Genomic DNA, 27,689 nt, shown 5'->3' with positions numbered 1-27,689 from the left:
ATAAAACCAAAGACAACAATTTATAGTGATGAATGGTGTGCTTACAACTGTCTAAATGATTTCAACTTCACTCATATGACTGTGTGTCACAAATATCATTTTGTTGACCCAATTACAGGTGTTTGTACAAATGGAATAGAGGGTTTGTGGTCAAGGTTTCGTGCGTTTTTGCCTAGAACTGGTGCAAAAGACAAATTCATTGATGATTTCATTGCTAATTTCATGTTTCATTCATCAAAGAATTACACTTTCAAAAAATTTGTCAAAGAAATAATGAACACACTTCCCACAGTTGATAAAGGAGACGATGATGAATCAAGTGATGCTGATGAAGATGATGATTCAATGACCCCACTAGTGGATGACACTGATTCTGACAGCAGCAGCAGCAGTTTTGGAGCAGGAGATGGCTTATCTGCATCTGAGTATGAGGATTCATAGAAATTTTTGTCCCACAATTGTCTTTTAAAAATAATTTTTTTGTGAATTTTTATTTTCTCAAACACTTTTAAATCTCTTCATTCACCACATAAATAGTTTTATAATAACGTATTATTGGTATTTCTTTTAGAAGATTTCAAAATGAAAGCCTTTTTTAAAAGTACGTTATGTTCCCATTCACCATTTTATATTTTCAAATTAAACAAAAGCACGATACAATATTTTTTCAAAAATCTTTCCCATAATCACATGATGAAAAATTAAATTATATTGGGAATTGTTTGATCATGAAATTTTAAAAAACCTTTTGTACATAAAGAGCATAGCTTGTATTTTAATGAATATAGATGCATTAGATAGAAATTAGTTGGACATTAGTATATAGCACTTTATTTATCAATATTGCGCTGAATTCTTTTGTTGTTCAGCATTTTGTAATTGTTATTTATTTGGGAAAAATTACTGATTATATTTAGTTTTCAGTTGATATAGAGCATTTGAAATTTATTGTGAAAGGGATGCAAGACATCATTAAAAAATTACATTTACAGCGAGTCTTTTTGCAACAAAAAATTCTTCTCCTTAAAGATAATCTATTTTCAATATAATGAATGGAGATTTCAACAAAAACTGCAGACTCTTTATCCATTGGATGGATTTTCGAATGACAATGCGAATTTTGATTTTTTAAAAAGTCTACAAAATATGGAAAATTATTGCCATCCAACATAAGAAAAGAATGCTTGTAGAAGAAAACCGAGATGACAAAATGCAACAAATTGCTGGCACTTTTCAGATTTTACAAAAATGTTTCTCAGCTTAAAGTGCAGAAGAAAGATCAACAAAATGCCAGTTGTGCACATATGTTTTTTTTTCAGCACCAAAAGGAGCAAAAGTCGCTCGACGAATCTTTTGCTTATGTCAATGACTAACGGAGCAAGTTTTGATCGTTTACGATACGTCAAGCCTTCTGTTAAATTGCGTAACACTCCAACTTCAGTTGAGAATTCAGCTGAAACTTTTTGGATCAAATGAACGAAGGATACGATCCAAATGAATGTCATTTTTCTGTGGAAAAGAGCATTTATGGAATTAGCGTGGCTGAGGGCTCAGATGAATTGAAACAAAGCAGACCACCAACATTAAAGATAGAAGAACATAAGTCACCAGAATCTGGCACATTGACAATTCAAGAGGATTCAATCAAAAATGAAAGCCTTTTTGGTTTATGTCGATTCAAAAGATTGGAAATAACTTCAAAAGCTTGCGTGGGAGACGATGTTAAATCTATCCGCTTAGAGGATAAGAAAGATTATCTTTTTGTTTTTAGTGGAAGAACTTGTGGAGTCATGGGATGTGCTACCATTGCATGTTCATCTGGAATGAGAATGGAATGGCTCAAGTGTTATGGATTTCTGACATCGTATGGATTCTTTTGTCATCGTTTACCATTCGAGAAGGAGTTTGGCGTTGCACATAGAGTGTTCGTTGCGATAGATCGAATTTTAAAATTGGAGCTGCTTTGATTGAGGCTTTTATAATTTTACAAAATAATTGAATCAATCAACTTGGCGGGACAAGTGCAAAGTTTGATGAAAATATTCTTCGTTTCGAAAGCCATGACGTAGCTTGTGAATTTCTAAATATTGCATGTGCAGTTTCATTGGAGATTGACATGAATAAAAAAATTTGTGCAAATTTCATTTCGGAAAACAGCTCAAGAGTTGTTTATTTCGTTTTCCAAATTCTGTATTGATCGCTGTGCCAAGTGAAAAATATGGGTTCTCGATTGCTTTGTATTCACTGTTTAAAGTGAAGAAGCCATTGCTTGAAGAGAAGCTTTCCGATGAATTTGTAGAAATGCACTGAAATAGCAGTTTGATGCAGATTACATCGATGTTTGGTTGTACCTTTTAATGAATTGCCAGAATATTTTTATTGATAGATTTTGTTTTTAGATGTTTGAAATAATACATAATGATATTCTATTTTTAATTTTGTTTTTCCTGTGTCTTTCTTTCTGTTATTGTAATTTTTGATCAGTAAAGAAGGCTTCTTAAATTTTATTTTCTTCATTTTCCATTTTATTTTTTAGCAAATGGAAAACATAAATCTCATGCAATATTTTTCTTTTGATTTTTCTTTAATGAAAAGACAGAAGGATATTCTGCAGAGGAAATGGCTTTTATTTTCAAAAAGAAAGCAATATTTGGATCAAAAAATACAAGAAAACTTTGAATAATCTTCTGAAAAATGTTGTTGAATTGCGATATGAATTGTTAAAAAAAATACGCAAAATAAATCTTGAGTTATGAAACGAAATCTATTTTGTTATTTAAATATTTACGAAATAATCAACTATGTCCAATGATACTCGGAAATAAAACATACTGTCTAATTTAAGAATAATTCTATAAAGGCTTGTGATGATATCTTCATATCCTTCTTCTTCCAGCTCTTCAAATAACTTCATCTTTGCTGGCCTTCTATTCGCTTCTTCAATTTCACTTTCTGCCTTTCTTTTCAATCTGAATGTAAATATCAAGCAGAATTTCAAGTGTCTCAATAACAAATTGCTGATCAATGTTGGCTGCTGCATCTCCTCCATAATTAGATTAAACACACCTCCATTCAAAAAGACAACAGTACGAACATTCTCCATATTTATAATTGTGTGCAAAAGAGAAAGGCCCTCTTCATATATTTCATTTTCACTCTCTCTCGCTGCTCTGCAAATCCCAACAACACACCGAATCACTTCATCGCATTCTTCTTTCCATGTGGGGAAAAGCAAAAAGAACTCGTTCAATTTTTGGAGCCAATTCTTTATGATAGTCATGTCTTTCCAATCTCTTCCCTTCTTCCCTTTCTCTTCTTTCCTCTTCCAATCAACACATTTCGATAGCTCATCCAATTCTCTTGATGCTTCTCTCGCAAAATGCAGTTCATTCGCGCTCATCTCTTCCAAGCTTTCATCATTGTAAAGTCTATTTATCAAAAATTTCCAAGCAGACTGATATGCAAGTCGTGTCAAATTGCGATGCTCCTGATGATATTTAAGGATTTCTTTAATTTCATTCAAATATAATCCTTTCTCGATTTTCTGTAGAAATTTATAAAAAAATTAAAAATTTAAAATATGAAAAAAAAAATTTATAAAGAAGAATAATGAAATATCGTTCACACTTTATATTGACTTATATTATCTAAAGCCACCAACGCCATTTCCACTTTCCTTTGTGCTTCCTCGCTTTCCTCTTTGTTCAGCGAAGCTTTCAAAAGACAAGGCACACAGATGAAAAACAATTCAGATGAATAAACTTCGTTAAAAAACAGATAGCATTCGCAAAGATCAACAAGTAACTTTTCGTTCTTTTCATCTTTCTTCTGCCCTTCATAAATAATCATCTTTCTGATTCTATTGCACAACAAAGAATAATTAAAATATCGTCCCTGTCTGTCTTTCAACGTTTTGAAATATCCCATCTGGCTCAGAAACAAAATTGTATTTTCAAAAGAAAATATCTTTTCTTCAATCATTCCATCGACTCTGTTGAGCATTTTTTCTGTCAAAACCGAAAATAGTTCATTGCTATCCATTTTTTCAATGATTATATTCATTTCCTCGATTACACGTTTTTGTTCATTTTCAGAACTTTTTTCAAGCATTGCAAGCAACTCTTAAAAAAAACGGAGCAAAGGAAAATAATCAAAGAAAAATCTCATTTCGTACCTTCAAACTTTTCTATCGATTGTATCATTTGTAACTCTTTATTTAATTCGGAAAAATAAGAAGATATTTTTTCTTTTTTGTTTGCCCTGATATAAAAGATAATAAACTTGATAAACACTTAATGAATGATTCTTTTATGAAGCAAAAAATCAAAAGCAAACAATGTCAGATGATTTGGCTTCTTATTAAGAAAATCAAAACTTTTCTTTAATCGTGTTTTGATCAATAAGTTATTTTTTGAGAGAACACAATAATTTTTTGGGATTTTTATTTTATTTTTGATTATTTTATTTATTCATTTTTCAAAAGGCAATTCACATTTTAATGTTTGAAGAAAAGATATATACTGTTTGTGATTTTTCGCAAAAATTTGAATCAAATTGAAGAAAGAACTTATTGAATTAAAAAGAAACCGAAAACTCAAATTTGAATCATTCATATAAAATCGAATCATTCAATAATTCCTGTTTTGAGAAATGGTGCAGGATAAAAAAATAGTTCAATTGACAACAGTTGGAATAATTATTTGAATTCCAAATAATTGTTTCTCTCTAAGTTCAGAAATCCAGTCCATCTAACATTTATCTTTATAATTTTTAATCAAAAAAGAAAAAAAAAATACAAGAAAACAAATAAATGTCCAAATGTCAAAACTGAATATGTTAAAACATATCACCGTATTTTTCAAAGTTTCACTTTATATTTTCATTGACTTTCTTTTGAAGAGATTTTTGAATAAATATTTTGTGATAAAAAGGTAATGTTGGGTGAATGAAAATGAAAAATCCCGCGCTCTGTGACTTGAAGATGAATAATAGACTTATTTCGCAGCAGAGGCGTTGCAGTAAAAATTATTGTAATTGTTGAGGTAAGATTTTTCTTGGTTGAAAATGACTTCAGTTCTGTTCATTATTATTTACTTGTTCTGCTCCTTCCACGCGCTTTCAAACATGCATCTCATTGTTACCGTTGCTACGGATAAGATCTGAAAGTGGGAGATTATCAATCTGTTAGGAACACGTTCAGGCGATTTTTTTGGAGAGGAAAAGTGAAGAAACAATAAACGGAATATTCAACACTTTTTTTGAGCTTGGAAGCAGGATCATGCCACCATGCGCAACGATGAATTTTCTTAATTTATTTTGCTTGGAGGAATGCATTTTGAACGAAATGAGCAAGGATTCCACGAAGTTGGGGAAGATACAATTCTTCAGTGTTGGTTCACTTTTCCATGTGAGTGTTGAGAATCGGAGGATCAAAACAAAAACAGATTGCAAATAATGCGTTTTCATGGGCTGGGCTGCTTTTGCGATTTTTCCTGGCTGGCAGAAGAGCAGATTTCGACTCGAGCAAAACTCACGATTTGCAGAGCAAGGTTAACTTTGATTTACTGGCGCATTTACAGGGTTCACGACAAGAACCATATGAAAAATGAAGAGACATCCGAGAAGGATTTGCTAAAAATTTATTGTTTTGATGAGAAAGGCAGGAGATAATCGAAAAGATTGTGCTGCTTGATTGGAAAACGCATTCATTTATCTTTGGAAAAGCATTTCATTCTCTGACAGCTCGCTCCATATCACCAATAAATTTAGATGAACGCATGTGAATGCTCACATCCAAACGCCAAAAAGGAATCGGAAAAATGTACATTTTGAAAATCGAACGATATTTTTTTTTCTTCATTGCAAGATTTTTCTTGCAATAATCAAATTGAAAAGCAAGGATATATGCGGAGTTCTATCGTTGAGAACAGCTGAGATTCTGAGATTGAAATGAACGGAAAATGAGTGAAAACGACAAGTGAAACACGAAAAATTGAAGGCAAGAAAGAAAATGGAAGCATAACATATGCTAAATGATTGAATACTCTATCAGATGAAATGAATAAGGTACAAAAGATAGATTTCACGTTTCTGTTTGGGTGCTTCTGATTTCCGAATCGATGAGCGTCTCGCTTCCATCGGCATTGTCTGTGGCATTCTCAAAGCCAATTGCATCTGTAACTGTGAGGATCGCAGCACCAGACGGGAAATGAGTTATAAAGTCTCTTTTGAGCTCAAAAAGAGAAGGGCGTGCGGACGGCGATTGTGACACGCAATTCTTCACAAGGCTATAGAAAGCAGAACATTGGACAACGTCCAATTTTGGCCTTTCTCCTTTCGTAATTTTGTCTCCAGCTATTACTGCCTCATACTCGCCAAACGGAATATCCAGCGTCAGACTCTCCCACAGCATCATCCCAATCGAGAACACAACTGTCTTCTTTGTTGCTCCCATCTTCTTGTTGATCAGCAGCTCTGGCGCCTTCCACCTCAGACACTCTTTTTTGAAATCATCCTCTTCCTCAAAGGCGGATGATGGAAGTGAGTCTCTATCACCATCATCGTCTTCGTCGCTTGCAGATGTGACAACAGTTGACGAAGAGATGGATGATGAATCTGAGTCATCATCGGACAATAAGTCTGAATGCATCACAATGCAGATCACCATGTGTTCTGAGAAGAGAACAATATGCGGACTCAGATTGGATAATGACTGAAGAGGATTTTCCATCTCGTCAAATGAATGGAGTGCGAGATTAGCCACCCAGAACAGGATCTGTGCAGCTGTCATCTCCCTCTCTTTCAAGGATCCGATTGCCATCTCCTTTGTCTTGTTCCTTCCATGCAACAACATGAACAGCGAATCCCTCAAGTCCACAATCAGCTTCTCGTGTGGCGAGGAGCAGGCCATTGCATCCACCAGATTCGACATCGATGAAGTGGTTGGACACAGATCCTCCCCACGAACAAAAGTGGATTCTGTGTCTGATGTGTCTGTGGTTGAGGTGGATGAGATGGATGGTGATGGAGTTCTCTTTCTCGAAACATCATCTTCTTCCTCTTCCAATTTTTCCAACACCCAATCAGGAATCTTGTCTGAATCCCTTCCAAGGATGTATTCAGTTGATCCACTCTCAGACAGAAGATGCTCAGATGACTCTGAATGTCCCAAGCTTTTCTCATACACCCTCTTCTTCATCCTTTCCTCATTCTTCTTCTCTGCCTCCCTCTCAGCTCTCCGCCACTGCTCCTCGGGTGACATCTCCATCGTCACCATCTCGAATGCCTTCGGATCCTTCTTCACTGTGTCATTCACAATCACTTCCAGCTCTTCTGTCCTCCTCTTTTGCTTTCTCCACCTAACAGTCACAGCAACAATTATCAACAACAAGATGATAAATACAATGCAAGAAACGACAATTATAATCCACAATGAATTGACTCCTTTTCCACTTTCAACAGATTTTTCATCTCCATTTGATTTGGGCTCGCTTCTATTCTTCAATATGAACGATTCTGTTTTTGATGGAAACGATGGATTTCCAAACAGAATGCTCACGGATATTTCTGTCTCCGCAAGCGCAGATGTCAAATTACTGCTATGAATTACACCTTCGACTTCTCCTTCCGAGATGAATCCGTCTTCATTAAAATCATACTTCTCAATCAGCTCCTCATCGCCTGTTGTGTATGTCAACCCGAAAGACAGACCACATGGCAGAAACAATGATCCTTTGAACCTGATTTTGTTGTATTCTTCAGCTTCTGATCCCACAACCAGGGCAGATTCCAGTTTGGGAATGAAGAAAGGCGATTCTCTCTCTCCTGCTATTCCACCAAGTGTGCATCCATCATTCAGAATCCAAAGTGAAGAGTTGTCCTTCAGTCCATCTCCACCTTTCAAGCTGGAAATTGTTATTGAGGCAGAATCAGAGCAGATGATGTTTCGGCGAAGAGAGGGATATTTTTCAATGAAAGGATTATTATTTGCCAGCATTCCCATTTCGATAAATATTCTTCCTCCTTTTATAGTTATTCCTCCTTTCGATGAATTCTCTATCATTATTTCTTTTGACTGAAGATGAGAATTTTCAATGTGCACAAGAGATCCATTCCATTCGCATATTCCATCAGCAGCAATATTATTTCCAAACTCTTGTTGATTTGTTAGCACTCCTGAAAAACTGCATGAGCTCAACGAAATGTTTTCCGAATCACAGACATTTATAATGCTCCCTTTATCTGCTGTGGAAACGCAAGATTCACAAGAACAATTTGAAAGCGTTGCACGAGTGAAAGATGAAAGAGACACTGAGAGAATGGAGGCATCTGGCGAGTTGCGAGTGCAATTCTTGAATGAAGTGCTCACAAGAGATATTGTTTCCAAAGTTATATCGTTTATTGAAAAGATGCAGCCTTCAGATAGATTCGCTCCATCAACAGATACTCTGTCAAATGCAACATTTTTGCAGTCTCCAAGCTCAAATACATTTTCTGAAGCTTCAATATGTTTCAATTTCACATTTGCCAACGAAATGTGATCTCCACTCAACAGAAAAGAAGGCTTATTGAATGAAAGGAATGAGATTGAGCAGTTGTCAATATGTAAAATTCCATTTTCTATGCTCAGCAACGTGGAATAAAGAACAACAGCTTCAACGCTTTCTGACTCTCCAACTGAAGAAAAATCAACAAATGAAAGAGAAAGTTCCCCACTTGCTTGATGAATGATAGAACTTCCTGAATAAGAAAATGGCTGACCAAAGTTGAAATTCAATCTCTCAATCCGAACATTCCCTGAGGTTGTGATTAGACTTTCCTCTTCTGCAATTGTTGAGTTCAGATGCACCAAAGCGGTTGAAGGAGATTGCAATGAGCGAATGGTCACATCATGAACATCACATTCCTCAACGATATCTGTTTCCCCTAAGATCAACAGCTGTGAGAATAGAGATGGAATGATGTGTTGAACTCCATCATTCAATGATTTGCATGGCATGCTGAACTCTCCACATTGCTTGCTGTCTGAATGATTATCGGCAACAGAAGACACAAATATCGTCTCGCTCTGATATTTCACAACCCTCAACAAAAGATCCTCTTCATCCAAAAATGTGTCTGCTGTGCAACCCCATATTGCGAGCCCCTTCACAAATGGCGCTCTGAAATCCAGCAAGAATTGTTCATCTGCTATTTGATTTTCTATTGAGCGACACCTCACATACACGTCTCTTCCTCTGAATGCAGAGTTGTCTCTGAACGTGATATTCGACAACACAAAATTCAGTGGTTGTTCAACTGTTGAAGTGCATCCGAGAAACATCCACCCACCTCTTCCAGTGGTTGAGCAGAAACACTCAGATACTGTGCAAAATGAGCAGTCAAACTTTCCTCCTTCATTCAACACATGAAACATCGCACCTCCCTTTTCACATTTCGATCCGCCACATCTCCTCATCGTTGTGTTTCGTATCACAATTTTTGTTGGCTGATCATTTGCGTTTCGAATGATTGAGATATTTTCTGTTGTATTCTGGATGACTTCTTCAAATGAACTCCACTCAATAACAATATCATGTTTAACTTCATTTTTTATTCTTGAGCTCTTTTCAATACTCAATCCACTTGAACCTTCCAGTTGAATATCCTTCATTGTCAGATTTTTGATATTCAGAATCGTTGATGATAGCACAGAAATAACATCTTTTTCAAAGCGCAATGATTGGATAGATACAAAATTCAACAAAACAGCACCTTCATCTGCTTTGATCAGCCCAAAGTTAATCATTTCTTCTTTATTGTCTTCTTTTTTAGCGAACGAACAATCTTTCAGCTTCAACAGTCCTTCGCTTGATCCTATATGCATCAAATAGTTGATTCCGCTTGTGAATGAAGATGGAATCACAAAGTTTATCAGTTCGAAATTGGTATTGCCATTAATCTTCATTGCTGCACCTTCTGCTCCTTCAATCGAAGAGCTGCATTCCAAAGAGCAAGTTTCACCGTCATTCGATTTTATTGAAATTCCACCGAGTTCAACACATTTCTGAAGGATACCTTTTCCAATGATGCTGATCATTCTTTCATTTCCTTCAGAAAATCGATTTAAAGAATAATCAATTGACAGACAAGGATAATCTGAAAATCCACAAGCACGTATATCTTTCCCATCACCTCTAACAAATATCTCTAAGCCAAGTGAGAGCCAAAAGTACACCAGTGGAATTGCATCTGTTGTGTCACTTCCATCAAAGCCTCTCAGAGAATCCAAGGAAATATCATCCAGATGCTCAGATACAAATGGAAGAGAGGTATTTGTGATGCTCTTTGTCAAGTCGGACGATTCAACAAACAGGTCATTTCCATATCTTGCAGCATTTGGCTTTTCAATGTCAAAAATGGGGGATGATATCACAAACGAAGGATCGTCATCAATCAGCTTCAGTGCCATCCCTCCTCCAAAGCCAGTTTTATCTTCTCCTACTGGAGCTGTGCAACCTGTGAATGAACATGAAATAATATTCAATTGAGAGTTCATCTTCATCTGCACGAAAACAGCACCTCCACTGCTTTCGTCAGCAAGCACAGAGCATCCATCAAATTCACATTCTTCAATATTTATTTGTGTGTTCGTATTTTCATCATCGCTGTTGTCAATGCTCACACACCCTCCACTTCCAGTTGCTCTTTCGATTTTTGTGAAATTGCTGTTCATCATGTTCAACCAGGGAGTATTCATTAACACCTCCTTTGAATCACTGCCAGACAATGAGATCAATGGATAATCACTCAAATCAATCGATGAAGCAGAGAAATTGTCGATTATCAGGATTCCTGAATTAACAGACAAGAATAGGCATTCCAATACTGATGATGGATTTTGAAGGGAAAGAGAACATTGAGATAGAGTCAGCGAAGATGATGAAGAAGAAATGAAAGTGGAATGAAGAGGAAGGGAAGATGGGAGAGAGAAGATGAGCTTTGATAATTCAGTTTCAATGGTTGCTGTTAACAACGCTGAATTGGATGTTGTGCTTGCATCAGAAACTGTCCATCCACTTTGATCATCATTTCCTCGAATAACATGCTTCTGGCTGGATAAAACAAATTCATCACAAACAGGAATTGTTCCCTTCACAACAACTTTCTTTTCTTCTGTTTGACGTGTGAATGAGTGCTTCAAAGTCAAACAAGGGAATTGAGCAATTCCGCAACGTAAATGATCAGATGCCTCAGCGTTTCTCACATATATTTCTGCTGGTGTGGGAAGGAGATAGATGCACAGAGGAATAGCCAAAGTTGTATTTCCGTTGTCGAATCCTCGCACTCTGTCAGCAGAATCTGATGATGCTGTTACGCATGTGATTTTTTGTGACTTTGCTGTTTTTTCCAGATTTGGTGAAAGGACAAAGATATCTCTTCCCCATTTGGCTGTGTTTGAGCTAAAGGAGGAAGAAATCAGGAAATCTGGATTTTCATCCAGCAATTGAAGAAGGATTCCTCCGCCAAGACCATTGGAAGAAGAACAAAAGCAACCATCAAAGGTCCCGCCTTCAACTTTCACTTCATTCGCCTCTCCCACGCACAGCATCATCGAGCCTCCATCAGTCGATGTTGTGCTTCCACATCCAAAAAATGAACAAGAATTCAGTTCAATGTTTGCCTTATCGTTGGAAAACGACATCACCGCTGATCCGCTGGTTGTTCTTTCGATTCCACTGAAGGAACACTCAGAAAATGCCAATGATATTTCATTTGTTAAAGAAAGCGAAAACAATGAATTTGCAGAAATTATTTTTGCCCAGTTCACACTTTCCATCTGCAGCATTCCACTCTGAATGTTTATCAGCTCTGTAGAAAATGTTGTTTGAGCTGAGTGTCCGCTTCCAGCAGATATATTTAATCTGCCAATATGCATTTCCCCTGCTTTTGTAATTACAAACAGCTTTGAACCACGATTATTTGCATATGCCGAGTCATGAACAAGGGAAATGTCACTCACTGTCAATGTGCCTGTTGAGGCAGAAAAAAGAGACAAGCCAGCTGATTCTAATTCTGTTTGGATTTTTGAACTCAAATCACTTTCGCCATAAATTGATAAACCATCTGCTCCACAATCCACATTTTTTGTCACGATTATTGTTCCTGTGAGTACTTTGATATCCTTCACAAATTCTGGAATCAGTTGAGTCAAACAATGGCTGATGGTGCAACACGGATAAGATTCATTAATTCCACATACAAATGCATCCATTGCATGAGGTTGCGTTTCAGTCGAAGAAACAAACCTGACTCTTCCTCCATCATTCCTTAGCCATTCACTTCGATCAACAATAGAGCCATCGTTTGTTCCTACACGAATTCCAATCTGACGAGTTGAATAGCAATTTGTGTCTATCGCATTGTTGTTTTGATTTTGTAAGAGAATATCGCATCCGCCAGTTCGTCCTGCACCTTGGCTATTATTGTGAAAAAAGCAAAAATACAACACTGTATTTGTGATTTGTTTTGGAACATAAAGTGAAAACCCTCCACCACCCTTTAAAGCGAAATTATTAAGAAATGCGCAGCCACTAACCTCTGGAGGCACTTGCATTTCCCACATTTGAATTCCACCACCTGTTGGTGTAGAAACATTTGACGTTGTGCAGTTGTAAAACAAGCAATCTGATATGATATCTCCTGTTGTAACTGAAGTTTTTCTATCAATTGACAGCCCGCCACCATCATTGCCAACATAACAATTTCTGAATGAATTATTTCTAACAATGTATGTTGTCTGAGGACTTGTGATGCAAATTGCGCCGCCAGCTTCGTTGAGACTACCCGGTGCTTGGCAGTTCAAAAAAATAGAGTCACAAATGGAAATCTGAGAAATAGATTCTGCGTATATTGCGCCTCCCCGTCCGCTTTGTGCAATATTTCCTTGAAAATAGCAATTTGAAAGAGTGAGGATGGATGCAGTGTTCCCTGTTATATGAATGGCGCCTCCATTAGTTGTTGAATTGCAATCAATCCATTCAGAATTACTCAATGACACAGAATCTGAAGTGTTGATCCTGCTTTGGCTTGTGTATCCATCATTGCGATCTCTGTTGCTGATTACAGATGTATTTTTGCAATGAAAACGGACTGTACCTTTCAGACCATAAATTGCAGAGCCAAAAAATGCATTTTCTGTTGAAATCAACAGGCAGTTTTCAATGGAGCTTTCCTCCGTTTTTCTTCCAATGGCACTGGGCTTGTCCGTTTGCAACAGCTTTCCTTCTCTGGTGATGTTGCGTATGATTGTGTTTTTGATGGAAATAGAGTGGCTGTCAATCCCACAAATCAGCCCACTTCCACAGAATCTCAAATCGCTGACCAAGCAATTATCCATTGAGGTTGACGACTCTTTCCCTTCAGCAAAGCAGATGGACTGCACAGCCTCGTTCTGCGATTCGTGCTCAAGCGTCAAATTGGCAAAGCGGAGAACAGATTCTCGATTTTCAAAAGAAATTGGAGGGTTGGCATCTCTCACCAAAATACTCGAGCAAATACTAACAACCGAATATTTTTCAACGATGAAAAGGCTTCTTGTCTTCTGCTGCACGAAAACCATTCCAACAAGCATACTCGAGGAATTTCGCGCCCTCCATGTGCCTTCAACCTCTGACATCAAACCAGAAAGATCATTTTTCCGGTACACATCAAACTGCTTCCTGTTCCCTGTATCTCCCAATGCACACAACCATTTTTTGTTTTTGGTTCCTTCATTCTCGAGAGAGTGTTTCAATCTCATCTTCGCAATCCGTACTTTCTTCAAGCCCATTTTGTCCGATGCGTCATCCCCCAAGCAAAGCCCAGTGCTCTCGCTACTGCGAACACCACCAAGCACCAAGAAGGAAAATATCAAAATCATCTTTTTGGGGTTATAAAAAACATTATTTATTATGGAACACTTTTTTATCATTTAATTTTTTAATTTAAAATATGATGTATTATCGTTTGTTTGTTCTAATAATTATGAAAGATAGAAGATCATGTCATCTGATCGATCAATCCCAAAGGAATTATTATCAAACAATAATCTATATGGGACAAAATATTTTGCTTTACGTATTTTGTTCCTCACAGTCCTTTCAAAGATTTTTATCGTTTTTTTTTTTTTTTTTTTTTTTTTTTTTTTATTTTGAATCGGAATGAAAATAAACACAGTCATCAACAACAGATAATTCATACAAAATTTGATCATCTTCACTATTTTTTAATCACATTTATCGGCAAAAGGGGATTATACGGCCAGTAATGATTTTTTTCTTGAAAATACCTTAAACTGTATCGAAACTGAGCTTATCGAACTCATTAATAAAGATCAGTTATTAAATTTTATTCAAAAATTAAATTATCGACCAACATTATAAATCTTAAAGAGACAAAAATCTTTGATCAGCCCCATCATTTTATTTAATCACATTTTCTTTTAGGTTTTTTTTTTTTTCCCTATTAACAAATTTAAACAATAGAATTCTATGAATTAGGGCCAGCCCTAAAGAATACTTCATTTTAACTTCATTTATAAAAATTTTAGGGCTTTTATACGAAGATAATTTTTTATCACAATTCATAAATTGAAATAATTAAAAATTTCTTTCTTTGAAGAAATTGATGATAAAAATTGACTATATCTTCATTGAACTAATGATTATCTGGTAGGAATATGATAAAGAAATCGTTATGATATGAGTTTTTCACTGGTCGTATCATACACATTTGCCCATTTATCATTTTTTCATGAAGAGTACCATCGTTCGAAAACACGGGAATTTTTCTAAAACCCGGACTTTTTCATAAAATTCATATTTTTCAACAACTTTCAAAAATAAAATTATGATAATTCACATAATTATTCATCGGTATATAACACATATAATCATGTACAAATTTTTGTTTATTGTACTGTATTTATGAAGAAATAAATAATTTTTATTTTTGAAAATCTGACTTTTAATGAATTTTTCTATTTTAATAAAACGATTCAGTTCATCTTTTATATATAAAACTTATTTTTTCTTTGTTGCAAACTGTTCTGGTTATTTCTCATTTTCGGCAATTTGCTATTTCTAGCGGAAGGAAAATCTGTCATTTTCAAAAAATCATAGTCAATGGGATAACTAAAAAAATATTTTTTGCAAAACACAAAAACATCCAAGTGCATTTTACACATGCTTTGATAAATATGACAGTTATTTAAAATTTCTTTATTGATGAAATTCAAAATGATTCAGTTAGTATTTCATAATTCAAGATTATTCTCAGAATTGATGATTAATAATGATCATTTTCAATGAATAATCTACCAAATTGTGTTTTCTGAAATACTTACTGAATCATTTTGAATTTCATCAATAAAGAAATTTTAAATAACTGTCATATTTATCAAAGCATGTGTAAAATGCACTTGGATGTTTTTGTGTTTTGCAAAAAATATTTTTTTAGTTATCCCATTGACAATGATTTTTCAAAAATGATAGTTTTTGTTTTCATCAGAAGGAGCAAATTGCCGGAAATAAAAAATAACCAGAACAGTTTGCAACAAAGAAAAAATAAGTTTTATATATAAAAGATGAACTGAATCGTTTTATTAAAATAGAAAAATTCATTAAAAGTCAGATTTTCAAAAATAAAAATTATTTATTTCTTCATAAATACAGTACAATAAACAAAAATTTGTACATGATTATATGTGTTATATACCGATGAATAATTATGTGAATTATCATAATTTTATTTTTGAAAGTTGTTGAAAAATATGAATTTTATGAAAAAGTCCGGGTTTTAGAAAAATTCCCGTGTTTTAGAACGATGGTATCACAATCCTTGAAATGAAAATATTATTGCAAAATATTGACAATGATTTTTGAAATCATATTATTTCGATCAATATTTATGGAAAGAATATTTGAATTGAATACAAATAAATGAACGCCTTAAGTCAATAACACATTTGTTGAAAATTTAGCAATGAACAAATCTCAAACATTGGCACATGAAAGAAATGTTAAACATTTTTCATAAAAAAATATCATTTCCAGTCAAAGAGGAACAACCTTTGAATTATCAACATCCCGAAAAAAGAAAGGATTTCAAAAATAATCACACAAATATTTCTATTTTAATGATTTTTCTATATTGTTGATCATTTTTGAAATTATTCTTTCGTTCGAGTTTTGATCAATTTTTCAACATCAATGGGATTTCAAAAAAAATTGAACTTCAACTGTCAATACATATTGTTCATTATGTTGTAAATGAATAAACAAAATTATCAAAAAAAAAAAAATCCCATTGATTATGAAAAATTGACTAAAACTCGAATGAAAGAGTGCTTTTAAAAAGGATCAACTTTAATATGTTTCAATAAGTTTTTTTTTATATACGTGAATGATAAAAATAGTTCTAGCAAGTGAAAAAAAATGTTTTTGTGAAGAATTTCCAACAACAACAACAACAACAACAAAAAAAAAAAAAAAAAAAAAAAAAAAAAAAAAAAAAAAATTCTTTGTATTTTCACTATTTTTCTCCTTTATTTCCTGGAAAATTTTATTATCAAGAAATATTGTCATGCTTTTCAAATCATTCATCCGTTGCTGTACAAAATAAATTTTGTTGTCAAATTAATTCTGATGCAAATGAAATTATGAATGTTGTTCATCAATAATCATTTTTATAGTTTAGTTTGAATTCTTAAGTATTTGCTATTCATCACAAAATATTTGTCTTTTGATTCTATTTAATGTTAAAAAAATATTCGACAATACTCATAAACTTCAAAATACTCATAAAAACTACTTTCAAAAACGAATCGTAACAACCGAAATGATATGAAGTGTCTTCACATTTATATTAACTACTCATCATAATCACTATCATCTTCGTCATCTTCGCTGCTTTCTTCCTCATCTTCGTCATCTCCTAAAGATAACTTACTTTGAGATTTTCTTGGTTTTGGTTTTGGTTTTGTTTGCTCTTTCGTTTGTTTTTTTGTAATACGTGATGGCTTCGCTGGAGATGTGGGTGAAGTCTTTCTTTTATCCGCTGAATTCGGCTTTTTTGAAGATGATGGCTTTTCTTCAGACTCACTTGAAGAATCTGAATCATCGTCATCATCACTGCTTTCACTGCTACTGTCACTGCTGCTCTCATCGTCATCTTCATCTGAATCGCTTTCATCGTCGTCATCAAAATCTTCTTCTTCTTCATCTTCTTCTTCACTTTCAGATTCCACTTTTCTTCTTTTTGTTGTCGCTCTCTTTTTACTATTTGTTTTTCTTGCCTTTCTTTTTCCTTTTCCTTTCTTGCCTTTTTCCTTTCTTTTTTCTTTTTTATCCTTCTTCTCTTGGTTCAAAACTGCCGCTTCATCTTCTTTGCTCATTGAATCAAATCTCCAGTCTTCAGGAACATCCAAAGCCCACGGGAACTTGTCTCTGAGCCCCTTTGAAAATATTTTCGCAATGTCCAGACCCCATTTCTTGCACCAGGCAATGGACACACGTGGATCAAGATAATTCAATCTTGAAGTTGACAATGCAAATTCAGCTCCTTCCAATCGGTTTTGCCTCTCAATTTGAAGTTTCCTCACTCTCTCACTTAACTGGACAGCATTTCGTTCCAACTGCTCTTCATTGCGATGCTCATACTTATCGCGCCACTCTTCGCATGCTGACTGCAGCTTCTCCAAAAGCTTCTGTTTCGCTTCAATTTTTTTCTGTTCCTCCGTTTTTTCTTTGCGCTTCCTGTTCATTTCAACAAGCTCATCTGCACTTAGTTTCATACTTTGCGACAATGAAGTTGTAACTGACTGTGATGATGCTGATGCAGAAGAAGATTCCGTTGATGTTGTATTTTCGGTGGTGACAAATTCAATCAAAGCATCGTCCTCTTCTTTTTTAACTTTCGTTAAAGTAGTTTTTGTTTTAGATGTCTCTTTTTTCGTTGATTTTGTTGCTTCTTCCTCACTTTTGTCATCATCTTCATCCTCTTCCTCTTTTTTGGATTTCACCTTCTTTTTCTTTTTTTCCACTTTCTTTTCGTCGAAGTCTTTGCTCAAAAGATCATCTTCCATTTTCTCATCTTTGATCAATGTATATTTTGACACTTCTTCCTTTATTGTAACCAGCTGCTTATTAACATCTTCTATCTCCTTTTTCAACCATTCAGCTGATCCTTCAAGAAGTGATGCAGCAGAAGCAGTAATTGGCGGTAATGTGTACAATGCAGGCATTCGTGACTGAGAATCTGATGAAGGAGATGTCGACGAAGAAGCTTCGAACGGCTTCAGCTCATCAAGATCATCAAAAGCAGAAGAAGACTTGGTATCCTTTTTGGTCTTCCTTGTCTTTTTAGCTGATGATTTTTGCGCCATCTGATTCATATCATCAGAATCAATGTCTGATTCATCTGAATCTGAAGTCTTTTTTGTTGACTTTTTGGTTTTCTTTGCTCCCTTTGTCTTTGAATTAGCTTTAGGTTTTGCCTTTGCCTTTTTCTTCTTCGATGATCCAAAATCTTCGTCACTATCATCATCCTCTTCATCATCCTCTCCTTTTGCGCTCTTCTTTTTGGTTTTTCTTTTTGGCTTTTTGGCTTCTTCCTCTTCCTCTTCCTCTTCTTCGTCTTCTTCATCATTATCTTTTTTCGATTTTTTCGGTTTTTTTGGTGCAGCCTTTTTCGAACTTTTTTCACTGTCGCCTTTTCTTCCTCCTTGCCTAAGTGCCAACAGCGCACGCACATAATCTCGTTCATTTTCAAGCGCCTTTATTTTAGCTTCAGATATCCATTGAGTGTGTTGAAATCCTTTTGGAATTGCCCGTTGATGATTACACAACCTCGCCACTTCAAAATTAGCTCGGTTGTAAAATTGAAGAAGAGCTGGCTGATCTCCTTTTAGCTTTGCAGGCGTTTCATCGAGTTGCTGCTGGAGGGTGATGCAGGCGTTGTATGTACGGAAGTTCTTAGCTGTAAGTCCGTGAAGAAATTGATGCAGATATTTGTTTAACTTCGTGGTGTTTATTCTGAAAGTTAATTTCAAAATATTAAGTTTCATTACAATTGATATGTTCAAAGCAAGCATAATAAACAATATTAATATTATTTTTTAAAATAAAAAATAAAAAAAAATTATAAAATTTGAAAATAGCAAACTTTTCAAATAGCAAGTCTTCATCTTTCTTTCGTTTCTTTTTATCTTCAACGTAGCAAAATGTGCGCATTGTTGCTTGTACCTCTTTATCAAGTTCAACAACTCTATCATATCTGATAGAATCTTTACCCAAAAAATCAAAATGAACCTTTGTTTCATCTTCAAATGTAACATTCCCAACTTTCAGCGTGCAACAACCAACTGTATCAGCTGTGTCATCAGGCTTTTCATTTCCAGCTCTAATTGCTAATTTATCAATGAGCTATAATTATAATTATAATTGAATTAACATAAAATTTCATCATGGTATTCAATATTTCAAAAATGAAATAAATACATTTAAAATATCATCATCCAAAAGACAAAAAAGAGAAAAGGTCATACATATACTGCAACACCCAACTGCTTTTCTTCTCTATCGCGACTTTTGATTTTCTTCCAGTAATCAGATCGAACTTTATCGATGTGCAGATGCAAGCATCGTGCTTTTTGAAACTTCTTCATATCACTTTCACCTCGAAATCTACTTGTTGCAGCAAGAAAAACATATTTCGGATGATTGTTGAGCGTATCTTTCCATGTTGCCAACCACGTCACCTGTTGAAAATTAATGATTTTCAAGTAATCACTTATTAGTTGCTTTATTTCATACTGAATGATCATGAATAACATCTTTCCAATGTCTTCCTGCAGGGGGTTCTGGAACTTTTGCTCCTTCTCCGATATTAATAATTATGTCTTCTGGTTCAACTCTTCCCTACATATATCGAAATAAATGAATGAAAGATTCCATAAAAAAATGTAATAATAATTTAAAAAATAAAAAGAAACCTTCAATTTTCCAGCTTTTGGATGAGATCCTCTTCCCTGAAAGAGTCCAGGTGGCTCAATTTTAAAGTTTCCAACCTTTTCTTTTTGGCCATCAACCAAAGCATATTGATATTTTTCTGTTTCTTTTTTGTTCGCTTCACGAAGTGCCTAAAAATAGAAATTTAGCAATTGTTAGAAAATAATTCATTTCTAGCGCAACCTTCTTTTCTTCAGGAGAAAGTCTGTTTCGAGCATCTATGATAGACTGTAAATGTTCATAGATTGGTGAAAAATCACAGCGACCAAATTCCTGAATAACATGATCCTAAAATTGTAAAAAGTCATCAAAAATAATAAACATGATCAAATAATTTCAAATATTTGATGCCTTTCCAAGAACTTTGCGAAATTCATTGAAGAAATTTTTTTGAAAGATCGGTTTTTTTGAAGATTCTCTTTCCATAACCTGAGCATAATAAGTTGCGATTTCTTCTTGCTTTGGCGTCAAAGTTACAGGTTTCCCATCATATAGCATTTTAATGCCATGAGGCTCATATGGAGGAGGCAAAATAACTCCATTATGTTCCAAAGTTTTCCATCGTTCTTCTTTCTTACTCGTTCCAGTTGAAAGCCACCATTTATTTTCTTCTTCTTTCACCTCAGTTTTTTTCTTTTCTTTACTCATATTTCAAATTATTTGAAATATAAGAACCGAAAGAAAATTGAAATGAAAATGCCCATAAGTCAAATAAACATTGCGTTGGATCAAACCGTTTATGTGAGATCCATAATAAATTTAAATGGATCGTGCTCAGCCAATTCTTAAGAAAAGTTTGGAAAGGCGTAGGATAGAGAATGAGAGAAAAATTCATTTAGATAAACTGAGGACAATAAAATCTTCCATTGATTGTCACAATAAAGCAAATTGGACACATTTGCGCACAAAAAGCAAAAAGATGCAAATGGATGAAGGTTTACAATTCTATGCGTTTTGATGGGAATTATATTTTTTTAATTTCATTTATATTTATTATTATTATTATTTTATTGCTTGAAAAATTTTTTAGAACGATATTGTGAAATTGAGAGAGATAATGCTTTGCTTCTCGCAAAAATGTCTTCAATTTCACGAGGAAAAGGAGAAATTGATGCAAAAGAACCTGACAGATACAACAAATATTCTATGAATATTTATGTTCGCACAATGGAACAGAGTAAAATACAAAGCGAGAACCAGGCTTGCAAATATTATTTATGATTTTTTTTCATGCATTTAATTTGATAAACTGTGAACTTTTGATTCGTTAATGCTTTTTGGTCCATATATCATAAAATATTTAAACCATTTTATCAATTCATTTATATATTGCCATATTCACTTACAGTCCATTGTTAACAGAATTCGAGAAAGAAAAGGAGATTTTGATCATACGAAATGGGACGAAGATTGGAAAGGTACAGAACAGATGATCGATAGAATTTGCGAGTATCCATTTGTTTTGAGCAAAACTCAAGGGATGTCAGGAACAAGAAGATCAATGGGAGGAACAAGAGGAAGTTTACGAGGAACACAAAAAAGCAAGCGTGGACTAAGTCAATCAAGAGGAGGACGAAGCAAAAGCGTTCCACGAGGAAGACAAACGAAAAGAATGGAATCAACAAGACAAGCAGAAAGCGAAACAAGAGGCGGGAAACAAGACGATAGTCCTCAGGAGGGAGAAGTTGATCCAACGGCGGATGAAGAGAAAGAGGAAAAGAAAGACGAAGAAAAACAAAATGGAGAAAACGAAGAAGGGCAGCAACCCCAGCAGTCAGGTGAGGCTTCTCAAGAAGCTCCTGCTGAACAAGAACAGACAGGCGAAGAAGAAGGAGAGGAAGGAAACGAGAAGGTTCCAGGCTTTTTGAGAAAAGTTGTACGCAAAGTGGATGACAAGACAAACATGGGCCTGGAGGAGAAACTTGATAATCCATTGACGAAGCTTGAAGAGAAGCGAGATGCTGCAGAGGCCGAGAAAGCAGCTTCAGCAGAGTCTCCTTCTTCGAATCCTGAATCCTCACCTGCTTCTTCTTGATTGCATTTGTGTTAAAGATGATTGCTTTTATAAAAAACTTTCATCATCTTTTAATTTATTTTTTTTAATTGCGAGCTTTTTCTTCATCACTTCTGCTTCTTCGATTTATCTTTCACTTTTTTGCTTCGGTAGATTCAACTGGTCATCTTAAATCAACATTTCTTTCCTTTTGAAGAAGCTTTTTATTTCGGTTGCAAATCAATTTTTGGATTGTTTGCACAATTTTTTTTCCAATATGTGATTGTTGTTATTTTATGATTAGAATTGTTCTTTTTTTGGAAAGAAAGAAAGATTTTGATGATAAAGTGACTCTTATCTTATAATTTTCTTCTATTTTTATCTGTTTTGCTCACAGCACAATTTCTTTTTATAACTTTCTTCATGTGATTTTTTCTCTTTCATCTCAAAAACTGAAAAATTATCGCATCTAAAAGCACTTAATAATTTCTTTTTTCTCTAAGAAAATAATGTTTATGATTCTCCTTCTATAATATTCTGAACTTTTCTGTTTCAGCTGGTGACAAATGTTGCATTTTTTCGAATGATTTTTTTTTTCATTCGATTTTCTAACAAATAGTCAAAGATACTCACAATAAAATTTCCATTGAAAAATACATGTTAAAAGCTTTGAAAATCTCCCTATTTTATTAACACTCAATAATCCATTCATTAAATATCCAAACAGGGAAAATGAATAAGAATAAGAATAACAATAATTAAAAAACCACTAAAAATACTTCCTCCTTACTAATCGTCTTCATCTCCAATCAAAGCATTCTTCAATTGTGCAAACGTCTCTGCGAACGCCTTCTTCCGCTCAACCACGCTATCCGCGCTGATCCCTTCTTTGCCCTGCTTCAGCCCGTTCTCTTCTGTCACCACTTGAATCAACCGCGAATGCGAAGTCAGCAGAAGAGTCGATAGATTAGGCTTGCTGTCTGCAGACGTCTTTTCCTCTGTTTTGCCTTCACTCTCACTTGCAGATCCTTTTTTCTTTCCTTTCTCTTTGCCTTCGCTTTTCTCGCTGCCAGCCGACGCAGAAGGCGACGAAGACGAGTCAATCAAAAAGTTCTTGCACAGACAAGCAATCGCAGCGCCCATGTGTTTGTGTGGAGGAGAAGGTATTACTGCTCTGATCGTCTGCAAACACGCAAGCTGCAGCGCCACATCAAACAGCGACTCAGACTCCACAGCTGACGGAAGCCTGCTCCCGTCTTTTGCTCCTTTCCCTTCTTCCTCTGCCTTTGTCTTTTCCTTTTCCTCTCCTTCTGCTCCTTCTTCTCCTTCTTCCTGTTGTGTCTGGTATCTGAATGTGCGCAGCCGCTGTGTAAGGTTCTCTTTGAACGAGCGCAGCAGCTCTTTCTCCTTCTTCCTGTCGAGCAGGCCAATGTGGATGCTCAGCGCTTCAGCTGCCTCCTGCGCTGCTTCAATAAAAGGAGCAGTGTCTGTGCTGTTGGATGAAAGCAAAGAAAGCATCTGGCGCAGAGGAGAAAGTGCGTTTGACGGCGGAAGCTGGTTCACAAGCGAGCGGAAGGAGGATATCATTGTGTCCGGACGGTCAGATACAATCGGTGGGGGAGAAATATCTGGATGGAGAAATATGGCATTCAATATATGTTATAAAAAAAGTGAAGTTGTTATTCAAAGAGAAATATAAGCATATATAATTTTCACATAGATATTCAAAAACATCATTTGGAAAAAAAATAAATAAATAAATAAAAATAAAAAAGAAGAACACAAACCAGCATCCACTGCTGCAATCGATCCCAACCTCAGAGCAAGCGTAGCACCTTCTGTTCGCATCAGCGAGCGAGCAAGCCCGTCCCTCAACTCCAATGCCTCATCTTTTTCATTCTCTTCTTTTTCGTTCTTCTCGCTCTTCTCTTTGCTCGGCTTTGAAGTCTTTTTGTTCCCAATTCTTCTTCCACTTTCTCTTGCTGACTCCTTCTCCCTCTCCCTCTCTTTCTCCTTCTCTTCCTCTCTCTCTCTCTCTCTCTCCTTCTCTCTGCTGCTCACATCCCCAACAAGCGTGATAATACCGTTAGCAAACAGCACAAAATGATGGTGTGCCGACGGGTACTCAGCCACCAGCGTCTCCTTGTGCTGCTTCGTGTCCTCTCGCTGCTGCTTGCCTGACCCCGTCACGCCATCTATGACACGCCGGAAAGTGCACCGCAGCTGAGGCAGAATACGCGCTACGATCTGATCAACCAGCGCAGAGTCAACAGTGATTGAAGAGGCTGAGGTTGGCGCTGATATTAATGAATCAGAAGCAGAAGAAGAAGCAGAAGAAGAAGCAGAAGCAGAAGCTGACTGTGAATGCGAGGCTTGCTTTGAGCCATCTGCGTCTGTCATGCCTGTGGACAAAGCAAACGACGATGAAGAGATGTTCAAATATTGTTGCAGGTTCCTCAGCTGTGCCAGCTGTTCGTTCCACAACTCTCTCGAACACGCTGCCTTCTGCACACAGCGCACAACGGCTGACAAAGGAAACACATCTTCCATTTGCACTTCTCCTTCACTCCCGCTCTTTCCTTGCTTCGACGATTGAGCACCAAATCCTCTTTTTGACTGCCCTTTTCCGCTTTGTGAGGCTCCACCAAAGGCACCTTCGTCGTCTGAGTCGCCCATTCCTTCCTCATCCTCGTTGTCTTCATTGAATTCCTCCTCTTCCTCCTCTTCTTTCCTTTGTTTTCCTTTTCCTTTCCCTCCGCTTCTTCTCCTTCCTTTCCCTTTTTTGCTTGGTGCTTCATATTCTTCGTCGAGTTCCTCCTCTTCTTCATCTTCATCTGCTCCTCGTCTTCCCTTCTTTCCTCTTCCACCTTTTCCTCTTTGTTGCTTCTTGTCTTTGCCTCTCTTTCCGTTCTTTCCTCTTCCTCCTCCTTCTTCGTCTTCATCATCGTCATCATCAAATCCCTTCTCTTTCTCCTCTTCCTCTTCATCGCCACTCTCATTTTCCTCATCAAACCTGCTTTTTGGCTTCAGCGCCTCCGCTTTCTCCCATTTCTTTGGCTGTACTTTTCTTCCATTCCCTTCATTCATCCCGCCAAACAGCACTTTCTCTCTGTTCTGCCACATCGCCACACGCAGCTCTGCCTCAGCAGCCGCTAGGCACCTCTCAACCAGCATGACTGACGCAAAGAAGTGCGTCTCTGTCCCAATCGACGCATTCGACGACTCCTTGTCAGTCAGCTCGGCGTATTTGCTGATTACGGGATCCTGCAAAGACGACGGGCGGAATAGGGAATAATCGATCGAGTCCATCGGAACAGAGTCAAGTGGAATAGAAGACAGAGGCACCATCGACAAAGGACGGCTTGCTATGTCATCGTCGTCATCATCGTAAGCGTTTCCTCTTCTCTTTCCTTTGCCTCTGCCTTTCCCAGACGAAGCAGAAGAAGAAGATTCCAACGCAGACTTATCAGAAGCACCAGAAGCAGACGCTGTTGTGAGAACACTCTCTCTGTACGCCATCAGCTTTCCGAGTGGCTGTATCGAACCGAAATACTCAATCATGTTGGCCAGCTTCGATGGGCTGATTCTGACAGTAGACGTGTCTGAAGCTGAAGATGAGCCAGAGCTGCGCGAAGCAGCTGAGTGTGCCACAGACAGAGCGGGTGTCTGTCCAAGTGAATATTGTGGAGGCGTCGGAGGCAGCGGAAGCTCCACAGAGCTTGAGGCAGAAGAGCTGGCAGTCGAATAGGATGACAGAGAAAGCGCAGTAGCATCGCCTGGGAGCGGCCGCGAGGTGTCCAGTGAATGCAGTCCGTATGCCGATGAGAATGGAATGCGGCACAGCTGAATGGCTGATGGGTCAACAGGCGTGCGCAGTGCTGATACTGATTGAGCAGATGACATTTGCAAAGAATCCTCATTCGCTTTGTTTTCCTCTGTTTCGTCGAAATCTTCAGTATCTTTTCCTTTCTTCTTTCCTTTCCCTTTCCCTTTTCCCTTTGTGTCTTTGCCAGACGATCCAGTTGCTGCCAGCGGCTCGCCCATTTCTGGCGAGGTGAAAAATGGCGGTGGGGTCAAGTTGTCTGCTCTGTCGGTCACAGAAGATGTGGATGGCGAGGAAAGCAGCATCTGCAGCGCATTCAGCGGAACACCAAGGCGCTTCTGGGTGCTCGTCACAAGCGACGAAGGGGTGAGGACTGAGGTGACAAGTGGCCCTGTGAATGAAGGGAGGGAGAGATCGATGGAGGAAGGAGATAAGCTCGGCACTTCATTGAGCTGTGTCAGCAAAGTCAGCCCAGCAATGGCAGAGTTGGACGCAGCGGTTGTTGTGGAGCGTGTGGTGATGTTGATGAGCTTGCTGTAGACGATCATATTTGGAACAGTCGAAGGCATCGCGCTGAAGTCGCGGCTGGGACTGCGAGAGGGAGAAGAGCGCGGGGTGGATCTGGCAGATTTTGCAAGATAGTCACCGTCGTGTGATTCTCCAGTGACACTCGACAGCAGTTTCATCAGCTCCATTGTGTCTTCTTCGGTCAGCGGGATCTGCATAGACTCGCTGCTGATCTCAGAGAAGCCCTCTTCGGAGATCCCTTCCTCCAACGTCGAGTCCACTTGCTGCACCACGTCGCTCGCTACCACCATCGTGTGCAGGTTCGTCGCTCCGCTGCCTTTGTGCCCGCCTTTTCTCTTGTCGTTCTCTTCGTCTGACGTACTTGAACCAAATCGATTAAGCAGAAAGCCAGGAATATCGCTTCCTCCCATCCCAAGCTTCCGGCAGTGATTGTATGTCATGAACCTGTTTTGATGGAAGAAGTTTTCCAGAACATCTTGCTGCCCCTTTGAATATGAAGAGGGATGGAATGATCCCTTAACTATTTTGCCACTTATCCTGTTTTCCCTTATCAAAGTTTCAACAACTGAAGTAACAACACTCTCGGAAAGGCCAAGTCGTGGTGCAACTTGTGCTTGAATGTGGGCTGGAACAGTCATTCCAACAAAAGTACCTCTTATCACAGCCTTTATCTCTTCCTCATATTCAGGTGTAATCAATATTTCACCATCAAATTTCGCTTTAATAATAGTATTAATATGCCTATTGATTGCTTGATTAACAATTGTGGAGTTCAATTGAAAATGAACAGTGAGGTCTACAACATTAATTTTCCCCACATCTTTTAAAATTTCATTTATTTCTTCAGCCATCCTTTTTATGTAATGATCTGAAATTAACTCGCCATTGACAAATTGTATGTCTTTGTCAACAACAGCTCTGCACGCTTCTAATACATATGTAAGATCCACATTAAGTAGAGATGGAAGGTATTTTGAATCAACTCTTCCCTGTTGACGTTCAAGTTCGTTTAAAACTTCTTTACGCAGATGAGCTCTTGTCAAGTATTCTTTCCCATCTAAAGTGTGAATGACATCAAGAATATCAAGTTTTTTCAATGAATCTATAATTTCAACAAGGTTTGCTGGAAGAAGTCGAAAACTGACAACTTTTTGTTGTTGAACTCTTTTTAGTTCTTCTTGAAGTCTTCTCTAAAACGTTAACAATTAAAAGATAGAAACATTTGCGAATAACATCAACTTGTTTATAAAACTCTAAAATACTCTAAACAAACAATTTCTTCCATTGATATGGATTTCAATATCCCTTAATAAATACA

At 36.8% G+C, this 27,689-nt stretch overlaps 7 protein-coding genes across 7 annotated transcripts; 3 read left to right on the top strand and 4 right to left on the bottom strand.

Moving 5' to 3' along the window:
* Positions 1-75: 75 nt before the first annotated feature.
* On the top strand, positions 76-441 carry MONOS_5381 (uncharacterized protein; the record flags this gene model as incomplete). Its single annotated transcript, XM_067875522.1, has 1 exon — positions 76-441. One exon carries the CDS (start codon positions 76-78, stop codon positions 439-441), a length of 366 nt encoding a protein of 121 aa, XP_067724605.1.
* Positions 442-1,472: 1,031 nt separating this feature from the next.
* MONOS_5380 (uncharacterized protein) lies at positions 1,473-1,967 on the top strand (the record flags this gene model as incomplete). The annotated part of the gene is made up of 1 exon (XM_067875521.1): positions 1,473-1,967. One exon carries the CDS (start codon positions 1,473-1,475, stop codon positions 1,965-1,967), a length of 495 nt encoding a protein of 164 aa, XP_067724604.1.
* A 725-nt stretch (positions 1,968-2,692) lies between these two features.
* Positions 2,693-4,393, bottom strand: MONOS_5379 (uncharacterized protein). The gene is made up of 4 exons (XM_067875519.1): positions 4,336-4,393; positions 4,175-4,280; positions 3,628-4,121; positions 2,693-3,544 (listed from the first exon to the last, which is right to left on the bottom strand). Exons 2-4 carry the CDS (start codon positions 4,200-4,202, stop codon positions 2,777-2,779), a joined length of 1,290 nt encoding a protein of 429 aa, XP_067724603.1. The 5' UTR covers positions 4,203-4,280; positions 4,336-4,393; the 3' UTR covers positions 2,693-2,776.
* A 1,689-nt stretch (positions 4,394-6,082) lies between these two features.
* Positions 6,083-13,900, bottom strand: MONOS_5378 (uncharacterized protein; the record flags this gene model as incomplete). The annotated part of the gene is made up of 1 exon (XM_067875518.1): positions 6,083-13,900. One exon carries the CDS (start codon positions 13,898-13,900, stop codon positions 6,083-6,085), a length of 7,818 nt encoding a protein of 2,605 aa, XP_067724602.1.
* Positions 13,901-16,568: 2,668 nt separating this feature from the next.
* Positions 16,569-20,731, bottom strand: MONOS_5377 (TOP1, topoisomerase IB). The gene is made up of 7 exons (XM_067875517.1): positions 20,379-20,731; positions 20,211-20,315; positions 20,012-20,158; positions 19,833-19,937; positions 19,565-19,777; positions 19,183-19,442; positions 16,569-19,052 (listed from the first exon to the last, which is right to left on the bottom strand). The coding sequence occupies exons 1-7, from the start codon at positions 20,673-20,675 to the stop codon at positions 16,889-16,891; spliced, it is 3,291 nt and encodes a 1,096-aa protein (XP_067724601.1). The 5' UTR covers positions 20,676-20,731; the 3' UTR covers positions 16,569-16,888.
* A 46-nt stretch (positions 20,732-20,777) lies between these two features.
* Positions 20,778-22,499, top strand: MONOS_5376 (uncharacterized protein). Its single transcript, XM_067875516.1, has 3 exons — positions 20,778-20,962; positions 21,058-21,227; positions 21,376-22,499. The coding sequence occupies exons 1-3, from the start codon at positions 20,791-20,793 to the stop codon at positions 22,060-22,062; spliced, it is 1,029 nt and encodes a 342-aa protein (XP_067724600.1). The 5' UTR covers positions 20,778-20,790; the 3' UTR covers positions 22,063-22,499.
* Positions 22,500-22,559: 60 nt separating this feature from the next.
* On the bottom strand, positions 22,560-27,672 carry MONOS_5374fu5375 (putative E3 UFM1-protein ligase 1). Its single transcript, XM_067875515.1, has 3 exons — positions 27,645-27,672; positions 23,808-27,561; positions 22,560-23,648 (listed from the first exon to the last, which is right to left on the bottom strand). Exons 1-3 carry the CDS (start codon positions 27,654-27,656, stop codon positions 22,810-22,812), a joined length of 4,605 nt encoding a protein of 1,534 aa, XP_067724599.1. The 5' UTR covers positions 27,657-27,672; the 3' UTR covers positions 22,560-22,809.
* Between the last annotated feature and the right edge of the window lie 17 nt (positions 27,673-27,689).

Source organism: Monocercomonoides exilis, assembly GCF_001643675.1.
Source record: "Monocercomonoides exilis strain PA203 chromosome Unknown scaffold32-1190040, whole genome shotgun sequence".
Taxonomy (NCBI): Eukaryota; Preaxostyla; order Oxymonadida; family Polymastigidae; genus Monocercomonoides; species Monocercomonoides exilis.
This window is presented reverse-complemented; position numbering and strand designations above follow the sequence as displayed.